This window comes from Nannospalax galili, unplaced genomic scaffold, assembly GCF_000622305.1.
Source record: "Nannospalax galili isolate Female #2095 unplaced genomic scaffold, S.galili_v1.0 scaffold955, whole genome shotgun sequence".
Classification (NCBI taxonomy): Eukaryota; Metazoa; Chordata; class Mammalia; order Rodentia; family Spalacidae; genus Nannospalax; species Nannospalax galili.
This window is the reverse complement of record NW_008336901.1, coordinates 393,420-410,340: the sequence shown is the minus strand read 5'-3', so window position 1 is coordinate 410,340 and position 16,921 is coordinate 393,420. Positions and strand designations below refer to the sequence as shown.

The following is a 16,921-nucleotide window of genomic DNA, read 5'->3' as shown; positions in this document are numbered from 1 at the left end:
TTTAGCTATAGGGTTTTTGGCCAGTTTCCAGAGACTATTAATTCTATTTATTTTATTCACTCTTATTGATGACCCTTTAGGGGGAAAAGATTACATCAGTTTTCTCATATAGCCATTCTTGAAATCCCAAATAAACAAAATAATTTTGAAATACAAATTATTCAACAATTTTTGGAAGTATTTACTTTGCAAAAGCTATTCTTGAATAGATTTTTTAAAACGTTTTATTATTTTTATTTTATGTATATGAGTATATTGCCTGCATGTATGTAAATGCATCCGTGTCGTGCAATGCTGTGGAGGTCTGAAGAAAGCGTCAGATCCCCAGGAACTGGAGTTACAGTTGTTAGTTGCCCTGTGGGTGCTGGGAATGGAACAGGATCATCTGCAAGAGCAACCAGTGCTCTTAACTGCTGAATTACCACTGCAGTCCGCCCTTGAGTAGATTTTTAAAATATCTGCAATCGTTGAAAAGTCATTCCGAGAGCCCAATTACTAGTGTCAGGTTTTAAAGGAATTCCCAACTCTGGAGATACATTGTATGAACATGAGGACCTCCGCCTGCTAGAAGCTGCCATCTTGCGGGCAGGACAGATGGTGGGAACAGGTTTGATAACCCGTCCTCACTAGCTGCTCTGAAAACTTCAAATGAAGGAGTGGTGACTGGTACAACTGAATAGCTAGTATTTTGCACAGATAAATATAAAATAAAGAACTCAGAGTATTGATGTGAAAATGCTGATTAAATACTGTTTATTTACTTTGCCCCTCCCTCTGTAGGACTTTGATATTTACCAAGCTTGCTGCCAGTAATTCACTGAAATTCAAAGTCAGGCTCATTACTGTCAAGGACAGGATTCCAAGAAGCAGCAGGATTACGATCACAGGATCGTTACACAAGTTGTGGTATCCAGCATGCTGCTCTTAGTCAATGTCATTCTAACCCTATGGATTTCCACTATTGGAGGGCAAGGTAAGTTGAAAATTGATTTGAGTATGTGGTTCTTAGATAAATGTGCTTATTTTTTGTGTATTTATAAGAAAATTTTAGTGAAAAAAATAGGTGAGATCATTTTGACTGAGTGATCCAAATTTATCTATTTCATGGAAATATTTTCTAACAATCAGCTACAGAGAAAATTTGTTAATATGAATTTTTTCTATTTTTTTTAAACTCCAATGTATTTACAGCACCCTCATTGGACAGAAATAGAATTTTTTTAATTAAAAAATGATAATGACAAAGTTGCCGATGTACATATTCAACCAAGACACTGACTGGGAAAAAAAAATCCCAACAGATTAGACACTCGAGATGTTGCATAATTTTATTTTCACAAATTAGATTTTTTAACTTGTTAAGTGTTATTATTATTACTCATGAAATGGCAGTGTTTTGAACAAAGCAATGGAGTGCATTCTTATTTTGTGTTTAAAACAGAAAAATGTCAATACATGGCTTCATTCTAATCCCTTCAATGAATGCAAAAAGTAAAAAGAGATCATGTCGCCTCTTTAGCTCTATAAGTCTTCCAATGTTTTTAAAGCTGCCCGTCATTTTTCATAGAGCCACGGCATCCAAGGAGCTGCAAACAAAGCCTTCAACAAAGAACTGTTACTTCTTTGGCTGAATACTGGAGTTTTGATCACTGTGATTTACTCTGTTTCCATAAAATCTTTATCTTGATATTTTGTTCTGTCCTAATGTTTGCATATAACTGAAGTGTTATTTGCATAGTATTTTGTTCTGATATGTGACAAAATAGAAATAAGAAAATTGTTTTTCTGCCCTTGCAAAAGTTGTGAAACATTATTTCAGTGACTTGAAGCTCGTTTTGTTATGCTGCCACCTGTCGCTCTGAGTCCTAATCACGAGTGCAGTCACCTACTAAGAGAAACGTACATCCTACCCAATGACAGGAAATGTTTAGTTACAACTTAGGACCCTATGTTCTCTAATGTTCTGTAGTCTCTGGAATGATCTAATAGTCATACTTTCAGTCTTAAATGAGTGAGTTTATTACCAAAGTGAAAGTATTTTACCAAAGTAAAAGGAAAAATAGCAGTAGATGATAGATTATTAGATGATAGATGATTATTGATAGATGATAGATGATAGATAGATAGATAGATAGATAGATAGATAGATAGATAGATAGATAGATAGATGATAGATAGATAGATGATGATAGATAGATGATATAGATAGATGATAGATGATGATGATAGATAGATGATAGGTAGGTTAGATAGATGATAGATGATAGATGATGATGATGATTGACAGACAGACAGACAGACAGACAGACAGATAGATAGATAGATAGATAGATAGATAGATAGATAGATAGATAGATAGATAGATGATAGATAGATAAATAGACAGACAATAGCAAAATATCGAATGAGGCCCTCAAAATATCCAGGAGAGACTAACTGGGGAAGCCCCTTTTGTGCAACCAGCTGGAGTTCCCCTTTGGGAGTCCTGAACAGAGTTGAGTGGCCCCTTGGTTGTGGATTCCAAGTAAAAGAGCAAATAGCAGCAGATAGAGATAACATCACCAAATCCTGCACTCCAAAGTTTAAGCAGAAACAGCCTGGGGAGATTGAGACAGTCAGCTGGAGTTTCCAATCGAAGGTTTTCACATGGCTAAACTTTCCAGTTGGTTTCTGCTAGATGTTATGAGTGCTCAATTTGATGACAGTTATCTCTATCTGTTGCTATTTGTTTTTTCACTTGGAAACTTCCTTGGAGGGAACACTGCTCTGCCCAGGACTCTCAGTGGGGAACCCCAGCTGGCTGCTTTAACGGGATTCCTCAGTTGCTTTCTGCTGGATGTTTGTAAGACCCCAATTTGAACATATTACCTTCGTGTTTTTTTTGTTTTTAACTTGGAAGTCTGAACAGAGGGGACACTCTGGTCTGCCCAGAACTCTCTACTGGGAACTCCAATTGGCTGTCTTAAAAGGGCTTCTCCATTCAGCTTCACCCAGAATAATTTGATTTGAACAATTTGATAATATTTTCCTATCTAGCTAGCTCTTCCTATTTATTCTTTTACTTTGACTTGCTGTACACTTAATAAACGGATTCATTCAAAACCCAAAAATATGGCTGTCCTAGTTCACACTCCAGACTGTGCAGCACATGCGCTTGGCCTGAAGTAGGGTGTGGTTGTTCACAAACCTTTGTTGATGATCTGTGTACTTAAACACCTGTTAGAGACAGTGTTAAGAAGGGATTTCTAGACAGGAAAAATTGAATATAGGAAAATGAAAAATATGAAAATGATACATGGAATTTTGGATAAAAATGTTGAAGCTAATCCCATCTCCTGAAGAAGCTTCTGTGAATCTCTATCAAAAACTCCCTTAATGTCAAATACATATGGGCACTGACTTCTGTTTTGTTGCCTGTTAACAGATAGCCAGACAGCAAAAGCAACATGTTAAAGTAAAAATGTTATGTAAACAGAAAATTCTTAATGCTTTCAACAGAAAATATTTCTTATTACATTTCATTATGCACCAAGGCAGCTCCAAAGAAAATTAAAATGTAAGCAAACCACATTATGACATTGTATTCAAAAAACATAAAGCAAGACATAAACAGGCAAATAGGTTGCAAGACTGTGTGTGTGTGTGTGTGTGTGTGTGTGTGTGTGTGTGTACTTTACACTATATATATGGAGTTCCATCAGAACCTATAGATGAGGTGAATCATATTTTATTTTTGTAGTGGATAGTTTATAAAAGGAATATGAAAAGAGAGGTAAACATTCATAGCTAACAGCCTTGTTAATGTATAAAATCAATATTTGGTGAATGCTGTAAATGAATTTTGAAGAAAGGTTAGGGTACAGTTGGAGTATAGTAACAATGTTATTCAGAAATGAAAAGAATTAATATATATATATATATAAGTGCATGGAAATACAGTACTATCATTTGGCAACATGGTAAAGGATATCTGAAAAACAGTACAGCCAACATGCATGAAGTTTTTTCCCTAATATTTTCAAAAGTACCTAACATCAAATTTAAACAGGCTAGCAACTTCAGGTTTCCAGGGGCTAAATGCCACAATCATTAATAATTTCAAATCTCATGCAACATTGACCATCAACTCCTGATAAGTGGAAGAGGATTTCATTATTTGTGAGTTGTACTTCTACAAGATAATTTCAAAATACCTAGAATACACTATGGACTTTAGGCGAAGATTATCTTGATGATGAGGGAAGCTGTGCATGGGTGTAAGAGCTGTATATGAGAAGTATCTTTACCTTTGATTCAATTTTTATTTGAATTTGTCTAAGAGAATTTTTCTAAGAGATAAATCTAGTAATATATACATACAGAAATTCAAAAACTGGAGTAAAAAGATACAGCATTTTACTCATTTTCTAAATTGTTTTATTACATTTAATATTTTATCATGATGTGTGTAGATCACACAGACACATACGTCCATTCAGATTATGCTGGAAGAGTTGTGTCTATAGGTATGATGCTCACCAGGATTTAGCTGTAATTTTATTTTGGCTGGATTTTTCTAAGTAATTCTTAGTACCCTAATTATTTTCAATAAAACCACATTAACTGTGCGACCTCGCAGAATGATGCTAATAAATATTGTACAAATCTAACTACTCACCATATTTACTGTTTCCCCCAAACATAGACCAAATAGAGAATCCTGGTAGATAAGTCATGATTGTCAATAAAAGGAACCAAGAGAGGAAATGAATTGATAGCTAAGCAAAAACTTTTCATCCTGCCACTGTATACTGTGTAGACCAGTCACTGTTGCTGTGCTGACATTGAATGTCAGTTCTTAAATTGTTCTGTGAGGTTCTTTCTTTAAAATACTCTCAAAAACAATTTTTATATTAATACAACATAAAAGTTATATTTATTAACATTAACATCCTCAAATACTCATGTACTCTTTGTTAGTGTGCGATAATTGTAAAAATAGTGGATTTGTTTTAACATTTTCCTACATATTCATGAGATTCCTAAAGATCATTCCTCATTGCTGACCAATTGATAAACTAAAAGGCCCTTTAAAGAAGTGCATTTATGCTACATAAAATGAAAATTGTTATCAAAGAGATGAACAAAAGTATGATTAATGATTGACTAATATAGATTAACATTCAATTCTTATCTGTGTTTTATTGTTCCCAGAGAAAGTTTGTGATTTTCCAAAAATAAGCCACGGAATTCTATATGATGAAAAGAAATACAAACCTCTTTTCCCAGTTCCTAATGGGACATTTTTCTATTACTCCTGTGGATATAATTTTGTGTCTCCTTCAAATTCCTTTTGGACTCGTATAATATGCACAAAAACAGGGTGGACACCAACACCAAAATGTCTCAGTGAGTAAATTCCCCATCATTACTTGGACACTGAGTAAGGAAAAAGAGAAGAACCTCTAATAGGAGATTATGAGGACTTGATAGTCACGGGGTTGGGACTATAGACGGTGGAGGCACACAGTCCTTCTTTTAGGAGCTATCTGTTAAGAAAACCAAATAGAAAACAAATATTTCACGTGCTTATATTATCGGCAAGTGCTCTACGGGTGGAACATTCTGAATTTAAAATCTTATGATGAATATATTTGACTATTAACAGTTTTCTCCACATATTTATTTAGTAGCAACCTGGCCATGTGTTTTTAATTTTAAAAAGCCAGTTTACATATCCACTGTATTTGAATTATCATTTCTCTCAAATGTTCCATGGCAAGGTTTTATTACTTAATGTTCTTAGCATTATTACTTAGTGTTCTTCAAAAATTACTTCATTCTTACAATTGTTATCCATAATACATTGATATTCTGTCAAATATGTAGAGCAGATCCAGGTAATGACATGTATTAAAAAGAAAACAATAATAGACAGAATCCAGGAGCCAGAGAAGCAGATGGCAGGAGCCAGTCAGTCTCCTGTAGAAAACACTAGTGAGAAATAAAATAAAAATGCATGCATCAAGATTCTGTCTTATATTCAGAAGTTTATCAATGAAAAATATAACATTAAAGTAAGTTTTTCATCTGGAGAGATGGCTGAATGGATAAAATTATTGCCCTGTAAGCATGAAGTCCAGAGTTCAGACTCATAGAGAACACATAAGAAGCACAGCAGACACCTATAATTCCAGCACTTGGGAAGTAGAGGCAGAGGATCCTTGCGGGGAAGCTGGCTACCTGGACTAGCTGGAATTGGTGAGCTCTAAGTACAGCAAGAGACCCTTCCTCCCTTGGGAAGTGATTAAAGAAAACACCAGATGTCAACTTCAGTCCTCTGCATGCACATGCACACACACATGCCCACATGCATTTAAACATGTGCTCCACATACTCATGTACATGCAAAAATTGTATCATCTATGAAAACATGATCTAAATTTTTTGAAACTATTTTTATGGTTGGTTTAAATTTTTCCTTTCTTTTAAGAAGCCTTTAAGATACAATATAGCTTTTTAACTGTGTCCATCATTTGCATTAATCAATTTTTGTTTCTTAGGACTGTGCTTCTTTCCTTTTGTGGAAAATGGTCACTCTGTATTTTCAGGACAAACACTCCTGCAAGGTGATATTGTACAAATTGTTTGTAATAAAGGCTACAGCCTTCAAAATAACCAGAGCACCATCACATGTACTGAAGGGGGCTGGTCCACTCCCCCCAGATGCATCTCTACCAGTAAGTAAAGCTCTGTTCTCTCAGATCCTGCTACATTCTGTGATGTTTAAAAAACATTGTAAGAGCTAGGACTGGTTCATGAACACAGGGAAGCAGAGGCATTCAGGTCACTGGAAGCTTGCACATGTGAACTTGTCGCAGTGGTGGAATCAAACACAGGTCCCATGCCAGCTCAATTAAACAAGAGCCCAGAGGGGAGGAGAGAAATGGGTTGGGTGGGGGCAGCCCTAGACTGAGAACTATTGGAGACTGATTGCTACTTGGTGAGGGAGAGTATGCCATACATGCCATCTCTAGATGGGCTGACTAGGCTAGACTCCAGTGGACAAATTTACACTGAAGGACATCTGGGTACAAATGCTTGACTGGATAGGACTTAACATGTATGGTGGAATACATGAGGTCAGGTGGGGGGACGGATCCGGGGGAGGGGGTCTAAATTTGATTAAGAACTGTTGTATGAAATTACAAAGCTTGATTAAAAACTTAAAAAATAAATAAATAATCTGTCAGGGCTTCAATAAAAACTCTTCACACTTGCTTTTATTTTTAGCCATTTGACTTTTATTCCAATTGTGTCTAGGTGGATATGCAAGTAAGCCAATTTATATGTCTACTTAATTCAAATGGATGTAATACATAGAAATAACTATGATTATATTTTGAAGGCAGACTACTTATGTTAAAGTTACATCCATTATTGGATGTGCAATCAGATTAAATGAGTACTAGAAATAGTAATAGATAAGAGGTTACGAATTAGAGAGGGAGGAGGACCCCGGAGGAGTTGTAACGGGAAAGGAATGGAAATGATGTAACTAGAGTACTCATGGGTGAGATTCTCAAAAACAATTTACATTAATAAAAAAGAAACTATCAAAGTGAAAAAAATCTAAAGCAAGAATTCTAAACATGGTCTGTAATTGCACATTTTTGTTCCCAAAAGTATGTTGTGAAAATGCTAATGAAATCACCATTTCATTAAATTAATCATATGTGCATAGGCATTCTGGTGTTATTAACAATGTTACAAGTCACGTACTTTAGAAAATGTATCAATTTTTGTTAATGCTAGTGTCATGCAAACATGTATGTAATTTCACATTTAAGGTTTTATAGAAATCAGCAAAAGTAAGAGAAACCATGTTTCACAAAAATCTAATTCTTGTATTTAAGACAAGATCTCACTTATCTGTGTAGCCCAGCTTGGTTCTTCTTTCATAGCCCCAAGAGTGCTGCAATCACCATCCCCAGCTGCAGATGCACTTTCAAGGAACTCTTTGGAATGATTAACTCTTTTCAAATAGCACCATGATTTGTTTACAGTAATTATGCATCTTGAATTTTATTTTTCATGAGTAGCAAAGTTACCACAGCAAGTAATTAACAAAATTTAGCCTATATTCTGAAGTAAGTTCATGCATATAGATGCCTAAATAAATTGTGTCTAGCTCCTGAAGTTACATGGAAAAAGTATGCAAAACCTCATGCCAGCTCTTACATGATAATTAACAATTCTATTTTTATATACATGCATTTATGTATATAAAATATATAGTCATTTGATAAGTTCTAAGAAAGAAAAATCATGTTTACGAATCATCCTCATTTTACATGCCAGTGTTTCCAGGCTATAAAGCTATAGTGAGAGGAGGTATTGCACATTTGCTGTAATTTGCTATATCCTTACTAAGTAGGATAAACCAACATACTGATGCTTTTAATAATGGAAAAGGAGGAGTCCTGATGGATTATTTACTAATATGCATTGTGAATGCATATTAACAGAATTCAGTGGAGTATTTGAGCACATGCATACAGTACACGGTGGTCAATCAAATTAATTAGTATTTCCTTCTATCATTTCTTTTTTGTTATTGTTGCTTCCTCTGTATTTTTTTAGACAGGGTTTCACTATGTAACCATGACTGGCCTGGAACTTGCTGTGTAGACCAGGCTAGTCTCTAACTCATAGATATCTGCCTGCTTCTTCCTCCAAACACACTTGGCTTCTTGCTTTATGCTTAGACTTCTGGAGTCTTTCTTCTAGACTTTTACAAAGCATGTGATATATTATAAAATAATGCTTTATTGTGAACTATAATCAGCCTTTGTGCTGTAGGACACCAGGATTTCTGTCTTTTTGGTTCTTGTTTCTAACCTCTTTTTACCCCCATCAACCTGTAGTAATATCTATTCTAAATTCAAGTGGTATTTTTGTTGTTGTTTTTGTTTTTTTGACAATAGCTGTTCCCACTGGATAGGATGTCACAACCCTATAATTTTTATTTGCATTCTCTAATGGATTATCATGAAAAATTCTTGTTGGCCATTTGTACTTCTCTTGAGAAGTATTTATTAGATTATTTGTCCAAATTTTAATTAGAGTGCTTGAATTTTACTATTTTTAGTTCCTTGTATACTCTAGATCTTAGTGCCTTCAAATTTCCAGATAGTTAGATCTTTGGTTCATCTCAAATATATTTTGTTAGAGGGTGAGAGATTGGGACCCAGCTCAGTCTTCTGTATATAGATATACCCAGTTTTTCCAGCATCATTTATTGAAGAAATTGCCTTTTCTCCAGCATATGAATGTTGTTTGGTTTGGTTTGGTTTGGTTTTATGAGGTTTTAGGAGTTCTGTGTTCTTTTGGTACTTGATCAAGAATAAGTTGACTGTGGAAATATGGATTTATATTGAGAATATTTGGCATTGTAGAATTATATTATATTATATTGAGAATTTGGCATTGTATTTTATGCCAGTTCAAGATTTTTATGATTATGGCTCAGGGACAGGAATTGACATCAAATATTGAGAAACCTTCAGCTTTGCTCTTTTTAGTCAAGATTGGTTCAGATGGGGTGTGTGTGTGTGTGTGTGTGTGTGTTGTGTGTGTGTGTGCGCGCGTGCACACGTGCACATGCACACGCATGGACATGGTTGTGTGCTTCCATGTGAATATAGGATTGTCTGACTGTTTATAAGAACTCTCTTGGTATTTGAAAAAAGATGCATTCTCTAATATACATTCTTCTAGTATTTAAACTTGGGAAATGTCTTGAATTCCTTTTAGAGATGACCTGTAGTTTTCATCCAAGAGGTCTTGACCTTCTTGGTGAGATTAATTCCTAGATATTTTGTAGTTATTATGGATATGATTGCTTTTATAATTGCATTTTCAGCAAGTTCATTCTAAGTATATAAAATGATGCATATTTTTCTATGTTAGCTTTTAATCTTGCTACATTACTGAATTCATTTATATTCTAAAATGTTAATTTGATGTCCTTTTTTCCTATTTATAGCTTTTATTTCTGTATGTTACCTAGGGCTCTATTTAAGCCTAGATGTACTATATTAAACAAAAGTAACAGAAAGGACATAGCTTCCATGTCATAGATCTTAGCAGAAACAGTTTTTGCCTTTTGCCCATTCAGTATTTAGTGGTGGGTTTGTAGTTGTATAATTAGGTTTTGTTCTTCTATATTTTAGTTGTTCAGGATTTTATTTTTACTATAATGAAATGTTGAATATGTCAAGTGTTTTTTCTAATCTATTGAAATTTTCATGTAATTTTGCCCTTCATTTTCACTGTTTGATATGTTCATGACTTTCATACTCTGAACTATTAGTTACTTTCTGTGATGTTGGGAGAACATTCCTGACACAAACAACTTAAGGAAGGAAGGGTTTGTTTTGGCTTGCAGTTAAAGGTTACAGTCCATCGTGGTGGGGGAATCAAGGTACCAGGAGCTTGAGGAAATTAATCACATTCTACCTGCAGTCACAAAGCATAGAATGAAAACTATTAGCAGTCAGCTCACATTTTTTTCATTCATTCCAGGACCCTAGTTCAAGGGAATGTGGGGATGATAATATCCACAGTTAAGATGGCTCTTCCCACATGACCAACCTAATCTAGTCTCTCTCTCTCTCTCTCTCTCTCTCTCTCTCTCTCTCTCTCTCTCTCTCTCTCTCTCTCATGCCTAGAGGCTAATCTAATCTACATAATCACTCACAGATATGCCCAGAGGCTTGTCTCTTAGGTGATTCTAGATCCTAACAAATAGACAATATCAACCATCACAAACTTCTCTATAATCCTGGAGTAAATTTTACTTAATGATTTACAAATCTTTTTCTTGTTAAATTTATGCTAGAAGTATTTTAAGAATAATTTCATCTATTTACATCAAGGTTATTAGTCTAAGATTTCATTTTGTTGTTGTTTTTTGGGTTTGGGTATCAGGGTAATAATACTGTCTTCATTCAATGAAGACACTAAGGGTGTGCGCCACCACACTTGATTCAGCTGTTTTATTTTTAATGTCCTAAAAACGTACTACAAGGATTATACCAATTGAAGCGTCCTTGTCAGAGACCAAATTTTATCATATTAAAGAATTTATCTTCAATAAAGATATAAACAGACTGAGACCAAGTGTGGTGGTGCATGCCTTTAATCCCAACACTTGGGAGGCAGAGGCATGTGGATCTCTGTGAGTTTTACTATGGAGACCACATAGTGAGTTCCAGACCAGCCAGGACTTCATAATAAGACACTGTCAAAAAAATTTAATAAACAAATATTTATATTTTTATGTCTTTCAAGGAAAATGTTTAAAATCAGATATTGTAATTGACAATGGGTTTTTGTCTGAAGTGGAACACACTTATGCTTTTAATAAAGAAACACAATATAAGTGTAAGCCAGGATACATGACAGCAGATGGAAAGGCATCAGGCACAGTCAAATGTTTGCAAGATGGATGGTCTACTCAACCTATTTGTATCAGTAAGTAATTTAATATTTTCTTTACATAGCAACAGAAAGTTATTTTGTTATTATTTTGCTATTTGTAGGCTTATATGGTACTAAATAAAGTAAAAAAACTTATTTGAAACAAAATATGTTAATAAAATATGTTCATACACCTCTGTAAAGTGCTGTGCTTCTTCCTCTTCAAAGAGATGGTTTCTCCTCTTCAGTCTGCTTTCTTTCCTGGAAGAAGGGAGTAGCGGAAAGAAGAAGAGGAAGAGGAAAGAAGAGAGAGGAAAACTATAGAGTTTTAAATGTCTTTAACTGCACTTTTATGAATAAGAAATTTGCACAGTTCCTTTTTGCCACTTTAAAATTATCAGTGTTCTATAATTGGCTTCTGTTGTGATCTTGATAAAAAGTTGTATCTGTAATAAGCAGACCAGTTCCACAGTACAGAGTTCAGGACACCCCATTACTAAAAATTTAGTCTATAATTTGCTGTAGAGAATAAAGTAGTCTGGATATCATGATTTGTAAATACAGAAAAGATATAGCTGGGGTAGTAGGCTTTGGTTTTGGAAAAAGAAAGATTATCAGTTGGTGTCCGAATTTTATCCTCAAAGAAAAAATATTAGACACAATTTAATGTGAGAAAATTGTTTTCAAGGAATGGAAAGGAAAAAAAAACCTAACTTTACACATAGAATTTACAGTTAAACAGGAAGATTTCTTTTCCCTTTCATAATGAAGAATTCCTCCAATTTATGTTATACACTTGTCATCTCGGTGGTCAATACTGATTATCAACTTGACAGAATATGGAATCACCTAGCAGACAGGGATTTTCTAGATTGGATTCATTGAAGTTGGGAAGACCTACCTTAAAGGTGGACAACATTATTTTATGGACTGGGGCCTCAGAAAAGAGACGGTGAGCTGAGCACCAGCATTCATCTCTCTGCTTTCTGCCTGTGAACACAGTGTGACCAGCTGCTTCATGCTCCTGATGCCAGGATTTCCCTGCCATGCTGACTGTACCCTCAAAATGTGAGTCAAAATAAACCCTTCCTTCCTAAGTTGCTTTTGCCAGGCATTTTGTCATAGTAATGGTACAAGTAATTAAAACATGCAGTATTGCTTCCCAAAAGTAAAAGCCCACTTCTATTTTTACCTTTCAGTTTTTTCTTCTCATGGACTTTTAGTGAATAAGTACAGAATCTTTCTCAAAATACTATCAGTTTGCGAGTTTCTTAAAATCAAAAGAATACTTTTACTAAAATTATGATAACATCATAAGCTATAAAAGAGAAATTTGACTGATCTATGTAACAATCATTTTCAGAAAGCTTAACATATGAGATGAGACATGTATATGAAAATACATTTTTAATATTTTAGTAATTGTAACAGAATGCAAAACTATCATTGGATAGTACTATGGGTTCTTTAAATGTGCACTTAAGTAAAATGTGCCATATTTAAATACGTAAGTAATGTGGTGAAATGCAGTTAACCACAAAAACATGACTGATATTCACAGACATAAATTTAGGTTTAAAAATGTCACATCAGGACAGATGAGATGACTCGGTGGGTAAGAGCACTTGCTGTGCAAGTTTAAGGATCTGAATTTGAAAGACCAGCACCCACATAAAAAGGATGGACATGGCTGCATGTGTAACTCCAGCAGCATTGTGGGGTTGGACACAGATGAATCCCAGACATTTTCTGGCCAGTCAGCACAACAGAAACTGCAAGCTTCTGGCTCAGTGACAGTGACAGACCCTCTCTCAAGGGAATAAAATGAAGTGTGATGAAGAGAGACACCCAACCTTTTTCACTGGCCTTCACATCTGCACATACAAGCAGGTACTCCCACACTCATGTGCATGCACTACACACACACACACACACACACACACACACACGTCACATAACAAAATCAAGCCTAATTCTTCTGATTGATGTCAAGAGAAAGGAGCCAAGTGGAAGGATCACAGGAGGCTTGAAGAATGCTACAGCATGGGACTGGAGAGATGTTCATCAGTTAAGCACATTGGCTGCTCTTGCAGTGGACCCAAATTTGGTTCCCAGCACCCATACCACAGAGGATGAAAACCATTGGTAACTTCAATTGCTGGGGATCTGGTGCCCTCTTACAGCCTCCATGGGCACTGTACACATTTTTTTCATACGTACAAAAAAAAATGAATCAAAAACACTTTTAAGAAAGTGCCACAACATTTTAGTCTATCTTCATGGTGATAACTTATCAATCAATATACTTATGGTTTTACATGCTTCTAAATACATTTTTTACGTCAATAAGTTTATCACAACCTTATATTAGGAAACAATTCACCATCAGTGTTTTCACATTTAGGCAGAGTTTAGGCTTTGTAAATAAAGAGCACTAGTTATCTTGTCTAAAGGATAGCTAGACAGAAAACATGCTGTGATAGTAACTATGTCACTAAAAGAAACATCTGAAAGAATCAACTTAAAAGGAGGGTTCATTTTGGTCCATATTTCAGAGGTTTCAGCCCATGCTTGCTTCCCTGTCAAGCTGGGCTTGTGATGAGAAAGCACAACACTGGCAGGAGTGCTTGTTCATGGAGCTACTCCTCCTGCAGGAACAAAAGGAAAGGAAAGGGCCAGAGTCCCAGCAAGGGTAGGTCCAAGGATTAAGCTTCTTTCCACTAATCCCCACCTTCTAAAGGTTACTCCATCCCCCAGCAACTTCATTAGTTGATGACCACTTTAGCACATGCGCCTTTGGAGACATTTAAAATTCAGCGAAAAGCCAAAAAGAATTTTTTGTCCTCCCTTCTGAGGAAAAGATAGCCCAATGTGCCAGATGGTCTAGAAATGCTCTAAATCTTATAATATTTTTGTTTTTGTTGCATGTAAGTGGGTACACCTGTGTCATGCAATGCCCGCAGAAGTCAGAAAAGGGTGTTGGATCGCTGGAACTGGAATTATGGATGGTCATTAGCGGCCATGAGGGTGCTGGAAATTGAACCTGGTTCCTCTGCAAGAGTAAATGGTGCTCTTAACTGCTGAGCCATCTCTCTAGCCCCGTAATATTTTGGTTTTAGATTTTGAAACATGGTCTCATGAAGTATCCCTGGCTGGCCTAGAAACTACTATGTACACCAGGTTGTCCAGCTTCCAGAGATCTGCCTGCCTCAGCCTCCAGATTGCTGGGGCTAAAGATGTATTCCAGCACACACAGCTCAAATATTATAGTTTAAGAGTCTTTTCCTAGTTGAAAAACCAGTACAGAAGCAAAATAACCTTTCTCTTCTGCATCTGATGATTTGGGACCTGGCAAACTTGGGATTGGAAGCTAGGGAACTAGCCCCATGGCTCTCTGGTCTTGGATCTACAAAACTCATGCTTCCACATAGACCGATGTTAGATAGGTAGGTAGAGATGACAGAGACAGAGACATAAAGAAAGAATAGATATATAATAGATGGCAGATGATAGAAAGACTGGTATTGATGTCATTCTATAGTATATAAAATATTCCATATATAAAATACTCCGTAGATGACAGATATAACAATATTTAATACCTATATATTTATATACTATATTTATCATTTATTTACCATAGTTTATATGAGTTTATGTATGAAGAAGATATAGCATACAGTTACCCGAGCTAGTACAAGGAACAGAGCAGTTTTAGGACTGCAAAAGAGGTAACCTAAGAGTGGTCAAATTCAAAAGTTAGAACCTATGAGAATTACCATACAGGGAGACCCAGTCTCAAAATAATAAATAAATAAATAAATAAATAAATAAATAAATAAATAAATAAATAAATAAATAAATAAAATCAATAACAAAGTTTTTAAAAAGAATTTTGTTAGTTCATGATGATTAGTAAAGGCTTTTGTCTGCTTAAGTACTTGCAGTAGCAGTACAAATAAAATCCTGATTCTTGATATGTCTCAGAGTCTTGTGATATGCCAGTGTTAGTGAATGCCAGGCACAGAGGAAACCGCACGTGGTACAAGCTGAAGGAGAAGCTGGAGTATGAGTGTGAGGATGGGTATGACTTTGGAGGTGGGCACACCACAGGCTCCACAGAATGCGGTGAACATGGCTGGTCCCATTTGCCCATGTGCTATGGTAAGTACAATTTTCTTCTGGAAAAACAAAAATAATATGGAACATATTATTTCTGTTTTATGTGCTCTCTAGAGAGAAGTTTTCTAAAGAAAAATGTTCAAAATTTAACGTGTCTCCATACAGTTTTAATATACCAAAGTAATTAATATACCAAAATAATATGCCAATGTAATAATATCTATGAAAAAGACTTAATCAGTAAAAATAAGGTTGATTGTATGCCACATGTATCACATTCACAGATTAAAAATCAAAGCCTTTTTAAGGGTACCTTTTTTAATAACTTATTGAAAATTTCATACATGTATACAAGGTGTTTTGATCAAATCCATGCCCACTCCCTCCCCTCCAACTCCTCCAATATCTCCCCATCACTTTTTTGATAACTTCATGTACTCTTTATTCTTCTTTTTTTATGGGGCTTTTTGCTACTTTAACATTCTCCACTCTGAAGAGGTAGCCCTAAAATATTTTAAGGATTAGATAAAAGCTCCCAAATACTTTCGACGTTTTTGGCCTTTGGAACAGAGTATGTTGCTAAGACACCCAACGACATTGTGACTTTTAGCCAAGAAACTGGCTAGTTTGCTTTGGGGTCTTTTTACCCTAGCTGCATAGTGAATTCCTACCTCCTATTCTTATCACACCATCCTCCAAAGAGGTTACCCAACTTGCAGGTAAGGAATCGGGATGCAGACTGCTCTGGCTTCTTCCATGCTGAACAGGGATGCAGGGTGAGGCAACTGGGGTACCCCTTCAGTGGGTCTATCTAAAAGACTCCCAAATTGCATAACTTATCTGTAGGGAGAAAAGAAAGTCCTTGAATCATGAATAGGAGATTTGAAGGAGAAGTAAAGGCAAGAGTAATTAGCATTACAAGTTCTAGACAGGGAACTAGAAAAAAGTCAGAACAGGACAATTTTTAAATGATCATATGAGAGTCCAATGGAATTTCTTGACAAGGGCTGCTAAAAGCATTCCTCTATTGGCTTCCTCCTCATTTTTCTTTTGTCTTCCAAGGCTGGACTCTAGAGTGACGGATTCAGGATTTGCTTTCAGGCATTTTGATCGCTTTTGGAGTGGTTAGAATCAGTGTCAGTTCCCTCTCAAAGGCTTCTAGATATGGGGAGAAAACAAATTTATCCATCATTTTAGAACAATGGTTGTCTCCCTTAGCTACAGGTGGGCACTACAGTATTGGAGACCAAGATTTGAAGTCTTACATCTGAGCAGCACTTTCTGATTATGAATAAAATCATTAGTGAGAAATAATTGTCTAAATAACTTTTTATAT

The 16,921-nt window shown here is 35.6% G+C and overlaps 1 protein-coding gene across 3 annotated transcripts in view; it reads left to right on the top strand.

Moving 5' to 3' along the window:
* Positions 1 to 858: 858 nt before the first annotated feature.
* Cfhr5 (complement factor H related 5) overlaps positions 859 to 16,921 on the top strand; it is a 40,503-nt gene continuing 24,440 nt past the window's right edge. For 2 of the 3 annotated variants that reach the window (XM_029562799.1, XM_029562797.1), the window contains exons 1-5: positions 859 to 973; positions 5,194 to 5,388; positions 6,543 to 6,719; positions 11,335 to 11,517; positions 15,451 to 15,627. In XM_029562799.1, coding sequence (XP_029418659.1) covers positions 916 to 973; positions 5,194 to 5,388; positions 6,543 to 6,719; positions 11,335 to 11,517; positions 15,451 to 15,627 — 790 coding nt within the window. In that variant the 5' untranslated portion in view covers positions 859 to 915. The remainder of the gene's footprint in view (positions 974 to 5,193; positions 5,389 to 6,542; positions 6,720 to 11,334; positions 11,518 to 15,450; positions 15,628 to 16,921) is intronic. The other variant, XM_029562798.1, reaches the window with a different exon arrangement.